General features: G+C 42.3%; 3 protein-coding genes and 1 long non-coding RNA gene across 11 annotated transcripts in view; 3 read left to right on the plus strand and 1 right to left on the minus strand.

Annotated features, from left to right (window-relative positions):
- The window catches only part of inppl1b (inositol polyphosphate phosphatase-like 1b), a 28,721-nt gene extending 27,938 nt beyond the window's left edge, over window positions 1–783 (plus strand). For all 4 annotated transcript variants that reach the window (XM_082556341.1, XM_082556340.1, XM_082556343.1 and 1 more), the window contains one exon: window positions 4–783. In XM_082556341.1, the coding sequence (XP_082412467.1) occupies window positions 4–97 (94 nt within the window). In that variant the 3' untranslated portion in view covers window positions 98–783. The remainder of the gene's footprint in view (window positions 1–3) is intronic.
- Window positions 1–14,895, minus strand: LOC309720047. Of its 2 annotated transcripts, XR_014280403.1 has the most exons (4): window positions 14,809–14,882; window positions 12,618–12,716; window positions 11,761–11,856; window positions 1–93 (listed from the first exon to the last, which is right to left on the minus strand). It is a non-coding gene; the product is annotated as an uncharacterized lncRNA (long non-coding RNA). The 2 variants fall into 2 exon arrangements; XR_014280402.1 differs by lacking the exon at window positions 12,618–12,716 and having other exon boundaries at window positions 14,809–14,895.
- Window positions 8,973–12,282, plus strand: LOC309719988 (P2Y purinoceptor 4). Its single transcript, XM_082556455.1, has 2 exons — window positions 8,973–9,415; window positions 10,846–12,282. The coding sequence occupies exon 2, from the start codon at window positions 10,897–10,899 to the stop codon at window positions 11,986–11,988; it is 1,092 nt and encodes a 363-aa protein (XP_082412581.1). The 5' UTR covers window positions 8,973–9,415; window positions 10,846–10,896; the 3' UTR covers window positions 11,989–12,282.
- sox3 (SRY-box transcription factor 3) overlaps window positions 14,684–18,072 on the plus strand; it is a 17,773-nt gene continuing 14,384 nt past the window's right edge. For 3 of the 4 annotated variants that reach the window (XM_082556472.1, XM_082556474.1, XM_082556475.1), the window contains exons 1-2: window positions 14,934–15,021; window positions 16,302–16,478. The gene's annotated coding sequence lies outside the window, so the exon portion shown is untranslated. Of the gene's footprint in view, window positions 14,878–14,933; window positions 15,022–16,301; window positions 16,479–18,072 lie in introns of those variants that run through there. The other variant, XM_082556473.1, reaches the window with a different exon arrangement.

Below are 18,072 nucleotides of genomic sequence, written 5' to 3' on the forward strand. Positions count from 1 at the left end.
CAGTGGCATCACTGAGGAGGATCTGTGCGCTGCAGGAGTAATGAACGCTTCACACCGACGCAGGATTCTCGAGAATCTGCCCAGGACCTGGAACTGAAATAGAGAAACGGGCAACATTAATGGTACAAAATATCATAATTCACTCAGTTACAACTGGAAGAACTGTTAGAAGTAAAAGTAAGACAGGCTGCCAGCTGGACATTACTACAGCCCTGTCAACTTTTCATTTATCACATCAGTACTGTAACAATAGATTGTGTGTGTCAACACAGCAAAGAGAACACAGGAAGCATGCGTTGCACAATCTGCTTGATTCTTCCATCCATGTTGCCAGAGCGTGATGTTATCCATGGAAGTCCTTGGTAGGCATTTCTCATTACTGACGCGTATACAAATATTGCTTTGTGGTATTAAGGTCTCATTGATTTTACTGTCAGTGAATTCTAAATGACTATAATATTATAGTCTTTCAATTGCCAGTGTTCATAAAAAGTTATTGTTTTATTTTCCACTTCCATCCCTTCTGCTGTCTGTTTCCATTACACTGCTATTAATGAGCCTGGGCCTGAGCTTTTAAAAGCATCTCTATTAAACCCACGAAGCATAAAATCTATCTGTATCTACTGGAAGTTCATTTGGAAAGCTGATACAAAAAAGGCCTGCCATATGTCATTTTGTTTACTGTCCTATACTGTTATTATCCTGCCGCTTAATCTGTAATATGCCCACTGTGCATGGTTCATGCAGTTTTTATAAAGTGGATAAAGCAACTCTTGACTATCACCAAGCAATTGCATGTCATTTCATGCCGTCAGACAGTTGCTTCCATTGCCGTCCATTGCACAGATCATGGTGTGTTATCTTACTTGAATGCTGTCTGATATAGCCTACTTAATGGCCTAGTACTGAAGTGCACAGGGGTTATTGCAGTCAAAATCATCTACTACAAGTATAGAATATGTAAAATCAGATATACAACCAAATTTCCTTTACAATGACCTTATATTAATGTGTGCAGTGGAAGATTTATTCTTTAGTGATGCCATGATAATGGACTTTGATAAAGTCTAAGCCAAACAGATGATTCCGTCTTATATCCTGAGGGACATTGTACAAATTGTACGAATGCCTTTTTTTTTCTTTTGGTTTTTTGTTTGTTAAGCTACTTAACACTCACCTGTGAAATATTCAAGCAAAGGCACTTAATTCAAGGAAGTAACCACTGTTGCGCCTAAACAGAATATTTTAGCAAAGAAACAATTTGAAATTGTTACTAGCAGCCTGCCTCAAAAACACATAATTTGTTCTGATTTCAGATAACACAGTTTCATTACCAAGGTGATTCACAAAAAGCTGTTAGCTGAAAACTTTGCATTTCGCAACATAGTGTTCAGTGTGTACTTGAGAAAACTGACAGATGGACCATATCTGAAAGTCATATCCTTAGGAAACAGAAAAAAAAACAAGAAAAGGCCTGACAGAGGACCTAAGATATGCATCTGGACCTTCTTGTGGATCTGTCTAATGTTTGCCAAAACCTAAACAGAAATGGTCTCAGTGGAAGGATGTCTGTCAGGAAGCCATTCCTAAGAAAGGGAAACAGCGAGAAAAGGCTGGCATATGCCAACTTATACAAGAACTGAACCAAAAATATGTGGCAGCAGATTTTGCAGAATGATAAATCCAAATGTGAAAATTTTCTGTCAAATCATTGTCAGTATAGGGGTCAGGAGAGAGGAACAACACATATGACCAGATTTGTTATCTTGACAGAGAACGGAACAACGTCCTTCAAGAAGCCTGGAGAACTATTCCTGAAGACTACTTAAGAGAAATAACAAGAAAGCTTGTCTAAGAGTTCAAGCTGTTTTGAAGAATAAAGGTGGTCATACCAAATATCGCCTTTCAAGCTTGTTAGAATCCTACAAACTCAGATGTTGTCTTACACATCGTATTGCCATGAAAGGTTGCACATGTTTCACTATGGTAAATAGCTGCAGCTATTTTCAATTTTCCCAGCAAATGATCAAGAAATGATCTTTAGCACAGCACTTCACATCAGATACGTCCGTACAGACTGAAATTATGCCCAAAACATATGAGAGTTGCTTTTGCCAGCTCACCTATAATGACACATTATGAGGTAAAATGATACATTACAGCAGAAAGAGGTGAGACAACTGTGAAGCTGACTCAGAAGCAACAAATAATCCCCGGCGTGTGAATGTTTTTCAGGTTTTAACAGTTGCATTCATTTGAGGTAGTTACTTATTCCAGTACGGCCAAACACATGTACTAACAGCAGGCATGTGTCAGTCACCACTAAGTCAGTGACCTACTAATTGTAGTGATGTCATCACCAGAGGAGTGCTGGTAAGTTCAAAGTATGAAACAGCTGGCTTTAGCTGTAAAACAAGTTTTTTTTTTAAAGTCACATGCTTTGCTGTATATGGATTTAAGCTGACATACAAAAAACTGCCACTTAGCAGACAGCAGCATAACAGAGTAAAGAAAGAAAAAGAAACCCACGTTACATTTATATGATATCTAAACTACTCTCATGACTATGCAGTAAAAATGAGGCTGCCACCAATTAACGTAGTTTAGCACAAAGGTGTGTGCGTGTTTGTTGTCTGCCAGCCTCATGAAGTGTTAACAAGACTTCAGCCAAGAAATAACCTAACATAAACCACTAGTGTTATAATGTCAGAGAGTTCTTCGCTTTAGTACTACGTGGAATAAACAAACAAAGCTTCGTTACTGATCTTTAAATCTTCTGGGTTTTGTTATCTTTGAATACAGGAAGTCTAGTTGCTTTGTCCTGTCTGGTCTTTATGCTGAAATATTTTTTTTTTTGCAGTACACGTATGAAAATATGATCGCTTTTCTCATCTGGTTGTTAGTAAGAAAATGACTGTGTTTTTCAAGAATTTTCTTGCAGTCTGATGCGTTAACATCTCACGTATCCATTGACACTTAACTGACCGATAAGGAGCTTGCTCTGTTAGTGGCCCACTCACATTCCAGACATTTAAATCACCCAAACTCTTCTGTACACAGAAACTCTGCACTGCTACCAACAAGATGACCTTCCCGCATGGAGACACATTCACCAGGAAGCTGACCCGCGCACACACGCACAATCAAACATGGTTACTGTGTCTTTGACATATTAACCTTTGGGTGAAGAACAACAGTTTCTATTTGAGAGGGTTCTGCTTTCATGTAAATTAATTCTCATTTCCCCTAAAAGATCTTTAACTGGCTTAAAAAAAAATTCAGTTTGATGCTCTTTTGTCAAAGTATAACTGACTCCTCTTTAAAATCAGACAACTGTACTATGCAAGGAGATCGTCTCTCTGCATATCACCTGAGTCAAGGAGCATGCTCTGTCTGGACTATCTGGGAACAGATCATAAAATGGCGATTAATATAATAGCAAAATATCTTTGCTATTATCTCTGTTAAGGAGATAATAGCAATAGCGGAGGCATCTTCCTTGGGGGGCTCAACCCGGGGTAGCGGTCACGTCCGGTTGGGGGCTCTGTTGGCTCTCAGGTGACTGTTTCCTCGCGGCTGCGTGCAGCGGGGCTAGGGGAGGGTTTGTGCTGACGGACGTGGGTTACTGACCTGGCAACCTGGCTGCCCCTGGGTGGGTCCGGGATGGGCGTGAGGTTCTGGGGGCGCTCCGTCTCTGGGCTGGGGCCCGGGCCGGGCCTCGGGGGCTTGGGTCCTGGTTGGTGTGTTGCTGGGGTTGTGGGCGGGTGGGTGCATGGGGGCCCGGCCCTGGAGCAGGGTGCCGCCGGTGCGTCGAGCCGCCTGGGGGGCTCTTCAACTGGTGGGGGGGATGGTCACATCTTGCAGGAGCTTTCTTCTCTTCAGGAACTCTCTGCAGGAGGGGGAGATACAGGAGAGGTGGAGGAAGATCTCAGCCTGGGCGTTTACCGTCTTATGTAGTCTGGAAGATGTGTGGATGGTGGGGTGGGTGCAGTTTTCTCTGTGGTGGGGTTGGGTGGACTGTCCAGGGCTCTGTGGAGCCGGAGGGCGCTACTGCACTGGGCCCCGGTCTGATGGGCCTGGGCCCCCCTTCCCTGGCGGGTCGCGAAGGGTGGGAGTGCCTACTGGGGTCAGCGGGGGAGCTGGCCCCAGGGAGGGGTTACCTGCCCCTCCCTTCCTTCCCTCCCCATCTCCAGCTGCCTCCCTCTTTCCGCTCCTCCACAACCACCCACACATGCAGGGCCTTGGAGTGGGGTATGTCACCAGGGTGCAGAGGAGGCTACCCCCCCCCGTCCCCTTCTGGCTGCCTCTGCCTCAATTTTATCCCACAACTTAGACATTCACATTATTCACACTCTCATTACACATACATATAGGATCTTGGGGGTGGGCACAATCACGGAGTCCAAATTACCATCAGGGTGTACACCTCACCCCTGACGTCGTTGCCCACCTCTCAATTTTAAATACACTTAGTCATTGAGGGCTAGCAGGAGGGACTATGCGCTTACCTGCTGCTCCTTGGCAGGTAGCTCCATGCCCTCCTGGGTTTTAATTGCACCTTAGAACACATATGCATCAACACTACAATGAGCGGGTGGAGGGAGGTTTGGAGTCTTCTCCCACCCCCATTCTCTGCGGCCTGCTGGAGCGGGAGGGCTAGTAGGAGGAGTTGGCCGTCCGACTGCGGTCTGGGGTGTGGGGCCTCCCTGCTGCTGCGGAGTCGGGGTGGTCTGCCTCTCCCCACCGCAGGGAAAAGGGTAACACCACCTGGGTCTGGGTGCAATTCCCCCCTCCAGGGGCAAGGGTACCTAGACCCGGTTTGTAGAGTACGCTTGGGGAGTGTGATTGTGTGTACAGCGTCTCTTTATGTCTGTCTCCACGTTGGTTGAGTGTGGAGTGAGTGCATATGAGAGCATGAGGGTGGGAATGGATGTTTGTGTCTGTGTGTGCCTGTATGTCTGTGTCTATATGTCAGGTTGGGTATCAGACGCCACCTCTCTGGGGACACCTCAGGCCCTCCAAGGTTTGGAGGCCTATCTCCACCCACCACCACTTCCCCTGCCGGTGGCGGACTCCCTCAGGTGTCGGTGTGTTGGTGGTTCTTTGTGTCTGGGGGTGGGCGTCCGGGTACACACCGGCTCACTCCTTGGCGGCCGCTTGTCGGGGCCTGGGGCCTGGGGCTCGCTCGGGCCCCTTTGGAGGTGGGGTGCCCCCGGCCTCTCGGCCTGGGGCTCGGTCACTCAGGCACAGCTGGGGGCCGGCGGAGCTCACGGGCGCGTCACTGCAACTCCCCCTGACTTCTGCTCCGCGGCTGCTGGGCGAGCCCTCATCTGGGACTCTCCTCAGCTCTTACTGGAACAGTGGCGCGGCTGCCCCTCTGTTGGTCTTCCATGGTCTCTTGTGTTCTGGGGGCCTCTGGATGTCTGGAGTTTTGATCTCCTCCATACCCGCTTCACACCCTGGAGGACGGGGCTGTGGCCCCCCCACACTCCCTAGCAGATCATTACATGGAGAAACCTTTGGAATGCAAGCATGCTGATCCACACAGGTATGCACACATGGGTATTCACAGACGCGGACTAAAGCTTTCTTGGCTGCTGCCTCAAAGCACACTGTGCGCTGTCTATCTTGCGTGCTGCACAATATCGTTTATTATTTAGTAAATATTGATATCTATGACTAGCTAGTTTATTGTGATGGTGCTTTGTTTTCTCTATTATTATGTTGCTCTTTGTTGTTTGCTGTCTCCTCTGTTTGTTTTTTTTGTTTGTTTTTTTTTTTTCTCCATACAGGTGACCCAGGAGTTCTTTTTTTTTTTTCTCTCTCTTCCCCCCCCTTCTCACCGTCTCTTCTCCCCTTTGGTTTTCTTTCTTTCTCTCCCCCCCTTTCTCTCATTCATTCCCCCTGTCCTATTTATTAAAAAAAAAAAAAAAAAAATGACAAAGGATGAACTGAAGCTCTGCCATCACGTAATGTCGCATACTGCTGTTTCTGATGTCATTTAAAAAAAAAGAAAAAAAAAAAGAAAAAAAGAAATAACCTAACATAAACCACTAGTGTTATAATGTCAGAGAGTTCTTCGCTTTAGTACTACGTGGAATAAACAAACAAAGCTTCGTTACTGATCTTTAAATCTTCTGGGTTTTGTTATCTTTGAATACAGGAAGTCTAGTTGCTTTGTCCTGTCTGGTCTTTATGCTGAAATATTTTTTTTTTTGCAGTACACATATGAAAATATGATCGCTTTTCTCATCTGGTTGTTAGTAAGAAAATGACTGTGTTTTTCAAGAATTTTCTTGCAGTCTGATGCGTTAACATCTCACGTATCCATTGACACTTAACTGACCGATAAGGAGCTTGCTCTGTTAGTGGCCCACTCACATTCCAGACATTTAAATCACCCAAACTCTTCTGTACACAGAAACTCTGCACTGCTACCAACAAGATGACCTTCCCGCATGGAGACACATTCACCAGGAAGCTGACCCGCGCACACACGCACAATCAAACATGGTTACTGTGTCTTTGACATATTAACCTTTGGGTGAAGAACAACAGTTTCTATTTGAGAGGGTTCTACTTTCATGTAAATTAATTCTCATTTCCCCTAAAAGATCTTTAACTGGCTTAAAAAAAAAATCAGTTTGATGCTCTTTTGTCAAAGTATAACTGACTCCTCTTTAAAATCAGACAACTGTACTATGCAAGGAGATCGTCTCTCTGCATATCACCTGAGTCAAGGAGCATGCTCTGTCTGGACTATCTGGGAACAGATCATAAAATGGCGATTAATATAATAGCAAAATATCTTTGCTATTATCTCTGTTATTGCAATACAGTATCTTATCTTGTGATATTCAGTGTGTGGATCATCCAAACTTTGGTTTAGGAACTTTGCCTCATTTCATCTTACTTTATTGCCTGTCTCAAACAGCATTATTGGACAACTTACCTGCTTTTATTTCTTTATGATCCAGCTATCATTACATGCCCTAACAATCTTGTTTGGCCCAGAATGCAGTGGAGAGGAATAACTTAATCCCTAACAACTCAAGGAAGATACACCGCTATAAAGTCGTGACTCCTCTGACAGATGGGCTGTTCAAATATTATCTCCTATAACATTTCAGTATTGACTGCTATAAAGTTTTGACATGGGAATGAGTCTCATCTCAGACATACAATGCCAGCAGTGGAAGAATTACTGAGCTGTTTTACTAAAGATCAAGTGGCAGTATGACAGTGGAGAAATACTACATTACAAAGTTAACTCCTACAAGCGTCTGTTTTCAAAATTAGAAGTAAAATGTACAAAAAAAATAAAATGTAAAGAACTACAGTGTTAAAGGGCAAGGCTATTCTGTGTTGTGGAAGGTATATAAGCATTAGCCTAGTACTTTTGCGAGATCCCATGTTGCTTTTGCGAGAAATGTTTTTAATTTAAGTCTGCTGGCTTCCTGGTCAGTACTGAGACCGATGGAAGACACACCTGTGGGAGAGGATTTTTATTTTGCGCTTGGCCTAAACTAAGAAAACATGAAATCCTTGCTGGGCAGCAGATACAGTTTTTTAAATAAAAGTCAAAGACATCTGAATAGAGTTCCTAGTGAAAGGGGACAAAGTAATCCCAAGGCCTACTCTGACCTGGCTGAATTCATTAACAACTAGCAGCAGTACCTGCACAGGCATTATTTGGCATGCAGACTGGAGCAGTCAGGGATCAAACCACCAACCTTCTGATTAGTAAACAACCTGCACTACTGCCTGAGGTATAGTACCCACATGTGCACATACTTGTGGAAACACGTGGAGTTGTGGAACAATTCAAACAAGCTTGAAAGTTGACCACCTTTATTCTTTAACACAGCCTGAATGATTTTAGGCAAACTTTCTTTTCTTTCTTTCTTTTTCTTTAAGTAGGCTTCAGGAATAGTTCTCCAGGCTTCTTGGTGGACTTTCAAAGGTCTCCTTTGCATGTTGGCTGCCTTTTGTTCTGCTCTCTGTCAAGATGATCCCACACTGCTTCAGTAATGTCAAAGTTCAGGTTCTGTTGAGGGAAGTTGATTACTTATAATTCTCCATTGTGTATTTATATATCCAGCTTTTACAGCAATGGCAGTATATTTTGGATAATTTCCATACTGACAAACGAAGCTATTGCCAATCAGAAACTTTCCAGATGACATTAAAAGGTGGATCAAACTCTGATTATACTTTTCTGTGTTCATATTTCCATAAATTTTGACAAGACTTCCAACACCCCGGGCCAAAATGCAGCCCTAAACCACGAAAGAGGACCCACAGTGTTTTACAAATGACTGTAGACACTCACTGTCATGCTTCTCTCCTGATCTTTAATTTGAACTGACAATAATTTGAACCAAAAATGTTCATTTTCGTCATTCATCATTTAGATCTGTTGTCACTGAATTTCACTCCAGTTCTTGTGTAGTTTGGCATATTTCAGCTTTTCTCTCTGTTTCCCTTCCTTAAGAGCGGCTTCTTGACAGACGTCATTCAATTGAGACCATTTCTGATTAAACTTCAGTGACTAAAGGGCCAGACAAATCTCTCAGGTCTTGCAAAATAGTGCAAAAATACTATGCATCAAACTGGGTTATCTTTTTGGTAGACTCGAATAAAACAAGGGGGAACAAATAGAACAGTTGACTGTTGACTGCTAGTAACGAAGCAGATAAAGATAAGATTAAAAACTGGTTCCTTGTTAAGCTGTGTTATGTTTAGACACAAAACACATTTCCTGAGTAAGGAGCTTAACAAACAAAACGACATTCTTCTGAAAACCGTCAAGTACAAGCACTGAAAATGAGTGAAAAAGCAGCCAATGTCCAAAGAAAAACGTGAAAAGACTGGACAAATTTTGCACAAGACTAAAACTCCGCCTCATAAATAAATAAATAAAGGGTTGGTTCAAAACTTTTGCACAACACTGCATTTCTTCGTAAGTCGGAGCGACGGGAAACTATCTTTTGATCACTGTATCCATACATGCATGGGCATGTTTGTCCCCGAATTAAACTCTAGTAGCAGTTCCACGTGTTTCTTTAATTCGATAGCTGCAAAAACAGGAATCTCGAGTGGCAGCTTGCCCACTCAGCACTTCCCACTTCAACCACACTCTGCCATCTATCATTCCGCGCGAACTGTGTTGGAGTTAAAATGTCGAGAAGTGTATTCGTCGCTGCGCATTAATGACCGCTTAACGCGCGTGGGTTGGATCACAGAGGCAGTGGACAGTGTGACGGAATGAGAGAAGCAGAGTTTTTTTCATACATCTGGATCACGGCTGAGAGTGAAACTTACAATTAAGCGAACTAACTCTCCGTAGCTCCACAGTGCAACAACGGGATCGCGATCCGCAACAACAACACGGCTGTGAGGATCCTGTTGGGCGGTGAGTAGCAGTGAAGTTACCATGTCGTGCTTCTAGAGAAAGGTGCGGAGCCGGATATGCGGAGCTTTAGTAAAATCACATCTAAGATTCTTATTCAGGTTAAGGAGATTTAAATGATCAACCAACAGCAATGGAAAGAAACCGATGGAAGTTCTGTTTAGATACAGTTTATTAAACCCTCCTTACATCTAACTTTGCACTTCTTTCCCGATAGATTTCCCAGTGAAATACGGTCTACCCCGTTTATATAGTTACCACGCTTATCACCTTTAACCTTAAGGTGATACATAAATCGATAATAAAAATATAGTTTTATAATATAATGTTTATTGTTTCCAAACACTAGCCTTTAAGTAGTTAACTAGTTGAATTTTACTTTCTGAAGGGATATTGCTGTGCATAGTGACCATTTAAGCCCCCCCCCCCCAGTGTTTTTAGACTATGATTTTTAAGTTAAATGAAGGACTGAAATGCTTCTGACATGATTCCAGTAGAAAAAAAATGTGACTCCTCCACAGACTAACTGTACTACCACAACTGTTATTTTCATTGCTGATTAATCTCAGATTATTTTCTATCTTATAATGCATCTTTGGTGGTTCTACAATGTCTCTGTCACCCACCTGCACAAGTTTGTGCAAGTGGAGCTGCCATGCAAGGTGCTGGCCTGGCAACAGAACAGAGTTGGGGTTCTGTTTCTTGCCTCAGAAGGACAAAATTAGACTGGAGATTGAACCACCAAACCTACAATTAGTGGACAAACTGCTGTACCACCTAAGCACCATCCCCACCAGTAGCTTATTCTAAAAACAACATTTTATAGAGGGCAAATTCTTTACATTTAAACTGAAGACGGTGACATATTTATATGTGCTGCTGTGATATTTTTAAATCTTAAAAATGTGTTTCCTACCATGATTTTGTCAATCTACTTCCAGTATCGGTATGATGGAAAGTTAGCTAAAGATACGGAAAAGTTTGGAAACGTTAGTTGTGATCCCAGAGATATATGTACTCTTTAACATTGAACTTTGTTGATTTTGATTTTATTGTGGTTTTCTACTTCTAATCACTACTCAGTGATGTTTTGCAGTGAATCTTGTACCTAAACAAGATTTACTACATCAGAAGCTTTGATGATTTGAGTTAAACGTTTAAAAAAACATAATTTGTTACCATAGAAATTTTTGGAATCCATCATAGATAAAAGAAACTGTATATATAAGATAAACCCATACAGAGCCAATAAAAAAGTCTTCCTGTTTAAAACAACGGTGCCATAAATTACCTCACTCTGTCATTTCAGTTGCTAAAACAGCTTGGTCCCTTGAGGGATAAATATGCAGCTACCAACCGAAAAAAAAAGGTGAACTTTACAGTTACACGATTTAAAAATCGTCATATCTCAGTGTTTCTTTTTTTCCTCGCAGGTTTTGTCATCTGATAGCTTTAACAGCTGATCGCACAGGTCATTCATAGTTATGGAGAGGGTCACCAGCAGCTCAGGAGGACACAACCGGTCTGTGCTGATCTCGATCTTCAACTCGAGCTGTCAGTTTGATGAAGAGTTCAAATACATTCTGCTGCCAGTGTCCTACAGTCTGGTGTTTGTGTTCGGCTTTGTGCTTAATGCTGCAGCTTTATGGTTGTTTGTGAAGATGCGTCCTTGGAACGCCAGTACAGTGTTCATGTTCCACCTCGCCCTGTCAGACTTCCTCTATGTACTCTCCCTGCCCACCCTCATATACTACTATGCCAACCGGAGTCACTGGCCATTCGGTGTGGTTGCCTGCAAACTTGCACGCTTCCTCTTCTATGCCAACCTTTACTGCAGCATTCTCTTCCTCACCTGCATCAGCGTGCATCGCTATCTCGGCATCTGCCACCCTATTAAGATGATGAGCCTGGTGAAGCGTCGCCATGCACACCTGGTCTGCGGCATAGTGTGGAGTGTGGTGACCGTGTGCTTGGTGCCCAATATCATGTTTGTCACCACCTCCAGGAGGGGCAATGACACCCTGTGCCATGACACAACAAGCCAGGAGGCCTTCGAGGAGTATGTGGACTACAGCTCTGTTGTGATGGTGCTGCTGTTTGGCATCCCGTTCGTCGTCATTATGGTGTGTTACTGCCTGATGGCTCGGGCCCTGTGCCAGCCCAGACAGGGAATATCTTCAAGCCAGCAGAGCGCTGCTTCACGTCAGAAATCCATCAAGCTCATCATCGTGGTGCTTGTGGTGTTTGCTGTCAGCTTCGTCCCATTTCACATCACACGGACCCTCTACTATACGGCCCGTGTGCTGGATCTTAACTGTAAATTCCTCAACATAGTAAACTTTACTTACAAGATCACCAGGCCGCTGGCCAGCATCAACAGTTGCATTGATCCCATATTGTATTTCCTGGCTGGGGATCACTACCGCTCCAAAATGATGAATGTTCTGATGAGAAAAAGACAGACAGTGAGCAGCCAAATATCTGAGCAGGCACCAGCACGGCGGAATAATAACGACAGTATTGGCCTGGCTTATAAAAACTCAGCTCTTAAAGCCAGTGAGGATGTTGAGACGTAGTGCCAATTGCGAGCTACTGGTAAATATTTCTGCACCTGGCTGAACTGTCATTTCCGATCTGAGGCTTGAAGAGAAAAGAACCAGTGTACTGTGACTCTAACTCAGCTGGATAAGCTTTGTGTCTTTCAAGATTTCTGCAGAACAAAACAAAGAAATGTTTGAGGTTCCTCTCATTTTCTTCAGAATGCTATTTGTTATATAAAAATCATGTATTTTTTAATGAGTCTGTATATAACCCAGAGGCGTTATTATTCATTGCTAAACATGTAAATAAACAGTGGTTACACTCCTGTATACAGTTATTTATGAGAAAATTGTGCCTAGGCAGAAGAAAGGGAGACACTTGAGTTAAAGCCTTTAATACAGGTGCCTTAAAGTAAAACGATGAGACGATTGAGTCAGTCTGTCATCTTTGGTGTAGATAATAAGGTTTGATTGAACACTCACTGATGAAAATATAACAGAAACGTCTGACTGTTGTCTTAAAACATAAGACAGTTGTGATGTAATCCTTCCTGTTTTATCAACAGTATTTGTGTGTTACCCAGAAACTGCAGCTGCAAATATAGCGCAGCCCCAGATCCCAGCTGCTTTTGTCCTTCAACTTTCACAGCTGTCTTTTTCTTTACCATGGAGGAAAGCGGAGAGACGACTCCAGGCTGTTTCTGCATTCAAAACCACCCACACCTCTGCAGCGGGAGAAGGGATTTTCCTTTTTCCCCTTTTACCTTCGGGATTGACAAATGGAATTCAAGGATAAGTTGGCTGCTTTAACTCTGAAAGGTTTGCAAGAGCTGAAATCAGCATAGGAAAGTTTTACTTAATCACACAGAGCCCTCCACCCTTGTTTTTTTTTTAAATTGCTGATGTATGAAGGTATGCAAGTGGAGAAGTGTTTAGAGTGCACCATCCCAAATGATGCTCTCACAATCTAAAATACGAGGACTACTTCTAAGTCTTGTGGCTACACAATGACATGTTACCACAAAAGACAGAAGTGTCATATCAGTTGTCACAGCCTGATTATGTGGTGAACAACTGGTCAGGGAAAGATTTTACATCTAATCAACATCACCTCGTGTTTAGCGAAATTGAAAGTAACACCTTACGAGACCTAAATAAGGTGTCAACGCAGGCAGCGTTTGGGAAGTGAAAGCAGAATATGTGACTCAAATGTTAACAAAACCTGTTTTTCACTGTAATCTACCATCACGTGTCCAGATATGAGGGATAAACAAAAACATATAGCTGGTGAAGCAGTTTTGTGCAAACCAGATGCCTATATCAGATTCCTGTATTTAAGAGTAAACCCTTATCAGCCTATTTGGGAAGTCTTTATACTGAATTTCCCTAAAGTTGCACCCCCCCCAAACAAACAAAAAAACCTACATGTGTGCCTACAAACTGTCTTGGTGAGAAAGATACCCTGTCATATTAGCTGGATGTGAAAGATGTAACATTTAATATCATGTTTTTGGAGGTTATAACAAAGAGTATTCAGGGGATTTTTAAACGCATGGGATTTCCATATTTATCCACACCAAAAGTTATAACTGACCCACAGGTATCTTTTAATTACTATAACCTGTACACATTCTACATCACAAAGATCTCCATCTTCTTTATCATACTGATCCAGCACTCGGCGTGTAATAAACATTTAATTCTCATCTTCCTAAAGGTTCAAACGCTTTTGTAGGACGACGTGTCAACTTTGTGCACATTTCAATAGTTGGCCTTGCACTGAACGGCAGATTTCGTTCATTTGGTCGCTTGAAGTAAGCTTACTGGCGCCTCCTCGTGGTCTGATTTAGTCAGGAGGCAGTACTTAAAAGTTCAGGATACAGTGTTGTGTTTGCAGTGAATACACTCGATTTTTTAAAAATGCATTAGAAAATTCTAAAAATTATAAAATGACGTTTAAGTGTAGAAAGAAATATTTTTGTGCCACGATCATGACGACGCTGTCTTTAAGATAAAAAGAGAAGGAAGCCAGAAGAAACGCGGGAGGATGGACAGGGCATCCAAACGGTACCATTTCTGAAAAACACCATGTGTGATTGTTAAGCATTTCACACATCTGCGTAAAATTAAACCCGACCCTCAAGGACCAACCCGAAAGGTAGCATGAGCACCCTGCCATCCACTCCAGAGGTAAAAAAAAAAAACAACAGCAACAACAACACATTCAATTTACATGAATACGTGCAGTAAATATGTTGCAGTTAAACAAGTCATGAACTTCATGACTTCCGAGTGGGCTCTGTGTGCAGTTTTCCACTTCTGAAAGAGGTGCCAGTGTAGACTAAGGTTTCTGAATCAAAAGTAAATCTACTAAGAACATACAAAATCTGGGATATCGTAATATTAGCCTACACAAAAAGATTTTTGAAAATTAATATTAATTAATAAATTAATATTTTAAGTAATTAAAAAAAATCAGTATCTATCTATCTATCTATCTATCTATCTATCTATCTATCTATCTATCTATCTATCAGACGTTTGTGTTTTTCTTTTTTTTTAATTACTGCTTTATGTGCATTTTTTCCTAAATGAGGGATGTTTAATTGAACAAGCTCAAAACTGATATTGATTGATTCATTTCTACGCTCCCGCTAACAGGATATGTTGCCACCTTGACCTACCAGAGAAACCTAGGTAGAGCAATTGATCATGTGCGCATGCTCCGATTAGACGTCGCTTTAAAAATCTGAAGAAACTAACCCTTCCTTGGAAAAGCTGTCCTCGCAGCTCTCATTTTAAAATAATATCAGGCTTTTTAAATGTTGCTAACAGCGGCAACTCGGACTAACTCACTTGTCAGGTGCTTTGGTTCGGCCTCTCGAAGTTTAAAAGACAAAAACAAATGACGAATATAAATTAAAGGTAAGTTTACTGTTTTGGAGAAATGTTCAGACGTCATACGTTATCAAGGCCCCACCCCACGCCTGCAAGCCAGAATCGCGAGTGTTTCCGCCCATTTTGGAAATTATTTCGCTGGAAAACACACGTGGAGCGATAAATGAGCAGGTCTGTCATTGAAAAAGCAGATAAACAAACGAAAACAGAAGTGACGCGTTCATGAAGCTAACATTTACCGATAATTATAGACCGCTAATATTTGATTAGAAACTTAAGCAACTGCCACATCCGTTTTAGCAAAGCACCAAGATCAAAGCGTACAAAGAATTAATTTACAAATAACGACAAAGTAAAACCGAGTATTTTACTAACATCTGTGTTTTCAAATTGCTTAAAAAATCAGACTAAATGAGACTTTGAACATTAAAAACCTGACGTCTTCGTTTTCATATTAAAAATATGCAAAATATCTGTGCGTTTAGTCCCTTAGATAAAACAGTCTCCAACTTAAAGTGGGTGATCTGAATACATTTGGGATATTCTCCATTCCAGCTGTTTAATTGATGTCATTATTTGTTGGCTTTCTTTCGATCTGTGTGCTCGTCTCTGTTCACCAAGTTTGCTTGAATGAGTTTCAGGCCTTTCTTCCCCTTGATCGACCATCATGCAGACACCTCCAGTGAATAAAACACTCAATGTCCCCTGGCAGTGAAGATGTCTGTGCTCAAGGACATTGTGGATAGCGAGTGCATTCACTGATCGGATTCAAGACATTTAGAGAAGAGAAACGCGGAGCTTTTTTTTTTTAAATTCTTGTAGAAATGTAGAAAAATATCCTGCAGCCGAGCACCTAGTTAGGTGAATCTTTTAGCAGTCATTATTAATAAGTTTGTCCTATAGTATTAACCATAAAATACTCAAGAGGAGCTTTCCGTCACCTCAAAGCTACTGCAGCATCAAGCTGATCAACACAAAGGGATCTGGGGTTTTGCATTGCATGGTTGATTCATTCTAACATTTAAATTAGCTACAAAACTAAAAGTAGTGCAACTGCTTTTAATGGACCTGATACCTCTTTCTAAAGGTTAAAACCTCACTTTAAGAGTTGTTTAGGATCTGAGAGGACTGATAGTTTTCCTAGGTGGAAATCTAATGGTTATCTCACAGCTTTGCAATCCAGTATCTAACCGCCTAACAAAGTAAAAGTGGAAAAAATATAGTCAGAAATCATTCCAGTTTAAAAGAAATACAACACAAAAGCAAGTATAGAAAATCTTTTAATTAAGAGGATGTATTCGCTTTAGCAAGATTAAAAAAAGTACATTGTGCATTGATTGAGTGAGATATACCTACGCCTCTGCCTAAAGTGATGCATTTGTTGAGGTTTGAACATTTTTTTCTGTGTTTTTTTTCTTTTTTTTTTCCCCTCTTGTTTGGCAAATTATAAGGCAGAGACGAGGGATTTCAAGGACGCGTGGACTTCAATTTAATCGGAGAGGCTGCGAGTGGAGTGGAAGAGTGACACACAGAGGAGAGAAGTTCATTATTCTGCTGAAAAGGAAACCAATGGCTTTCATGGTCGCCATGGTAACCGGCCTTTCTTTTGCCGCCAGACCTACGATAAGGTACTTCACAGCATTAAGCACAATTATTGCAAGGTAAAAGGGGAAATATTGCTTTCCAATGCTAATAGATGTTAGATATTGATTGGCATGGAGATTCATACAGAAGAGCGCCCCAGCTGTTTCACCTGCGTGACTCTGTGCAACTTTTGATGAAACGCAGGATGGGCCTTTGTGACTGTGTGGGCTTCTACTCCTCTTGCATCTTCACTTGAGCTGAACACAAGGAGAAAACACTTTAGTTGTGGAAAGTAAAGAGAAGGAAGAAGCTGTAAAATCTTGAGATCCTACAAGAAAAATTGCAAAAGCCGTATAAAATAAAACATTGTTTTCTTTTTGTAGGCAAAATTCTGAATGGCTCATAACGTAAACACAAAACACCCTCTGTTTCTCATCATTTGCATGTCATTCTGTTGTCAGGAGACCCTGCTCCATTTCTTACACAATAACCGACTGGCCTTGGTAGCAGTGAGGTCAGCACCAAGCATCCGTCCAGGCCATGGGGGGTAGATTTTCAGAAGCAACCCGCTTAGTTGGTGAGAGGGTGGAGGATTAGCAGAGAGGAAAGCACGGGGAGCTGGCGTGTGTGTATGTTCGTGTGTGTGCAGGGAGGAATAGGGTAGCGGGGGGCAAATTGTTTTAACCCCTATTACAGCAACTGCATGGCGCTTCTCTTATCTAGGCCGCTGCAGCCACTCATTAATATTCTGTACATATGGCAGTGCTTTCTGTATCATTGTCTATTAATGGGAGGGATAATCGCTCATTCAATTATCAGGCAGTCAGCAAAACCCTGCCTGCACACCCCTGGTTCACACAGTGGCACAGCCCAAAACAGAGGTGTGCCAGTGAGAAGGTGAGAGCGATAGCAGGGATTACAACATATTAGCTACTTTAATAAATCAGCCAGCAGGAATAATGCGAAGCAAATAGGGATCCGCTGGCGAACAAGGAGGATGCCTGAACTTTGGAGCAACAAAGCAGGAGAGGGTTGTATCTTAACCCTTTTTCCTGTTCAACTTTAAAGCCACACGTGGCTCTCTCACTCATCGGTGTCACAGCCATGATCCATGTGATAGTTTCTGAGCGCATTTCATGCTTTTAGACAGAGAAAAACGACTCTCTTGTGGCAGTAACCTGTGGATGGAAAATCCTTTGATAGCTGGGTGATAGAGTCTGGCAGCTCTGCTGAATAAAGCCTGACCTTGATGTCTGCAGGCCAAAGATTTGTGAAGTGATCAAATTTACCGTTCGTCCCTGTTGATCTGTGCTTTGTGGCCCCAGGACCTTGCTCTGACTGTCTCCGTGCTGCCGAGGCCACGGCCCGGATATGAGGGGGTTGCTGATAATAGTATGACCCCTGTCTGTCTTGACCCGAGGAGACCTTGTTGAGTCAACAAAAGCACAGGGAGACAGAGAGAGAGGTGTGGATGGAGAGTTGGAATTAGGTTGTTTAGTTCTCCAGAGTTTCTTCTGGAGCTGGGCCAGGAGATTGGGAGTGCAGAACTGCTCCAGGCGGGGGTGTTTTGTAGGGGGGGGGCGAGAGTGTGAAAAAGATAGGAGGTGAAATGTTAACAAAATCTTATATAAAATCCGT

The sequence above is a fragment of the Aulonocara stuartgranti genome, assembly GCF_965226115.1.
Source record: "Aulonocara stuartgranti genome assembly, chromosome: 2".
In the NCBI taxonomy this organism is placed as follows: domain Eukaryota; kingdom Metazoa; phylum Chordata; class Actinopteri; order Cichliformes; family Cichlidae; genus Aulonocara; species Aulonocara stuartgranti.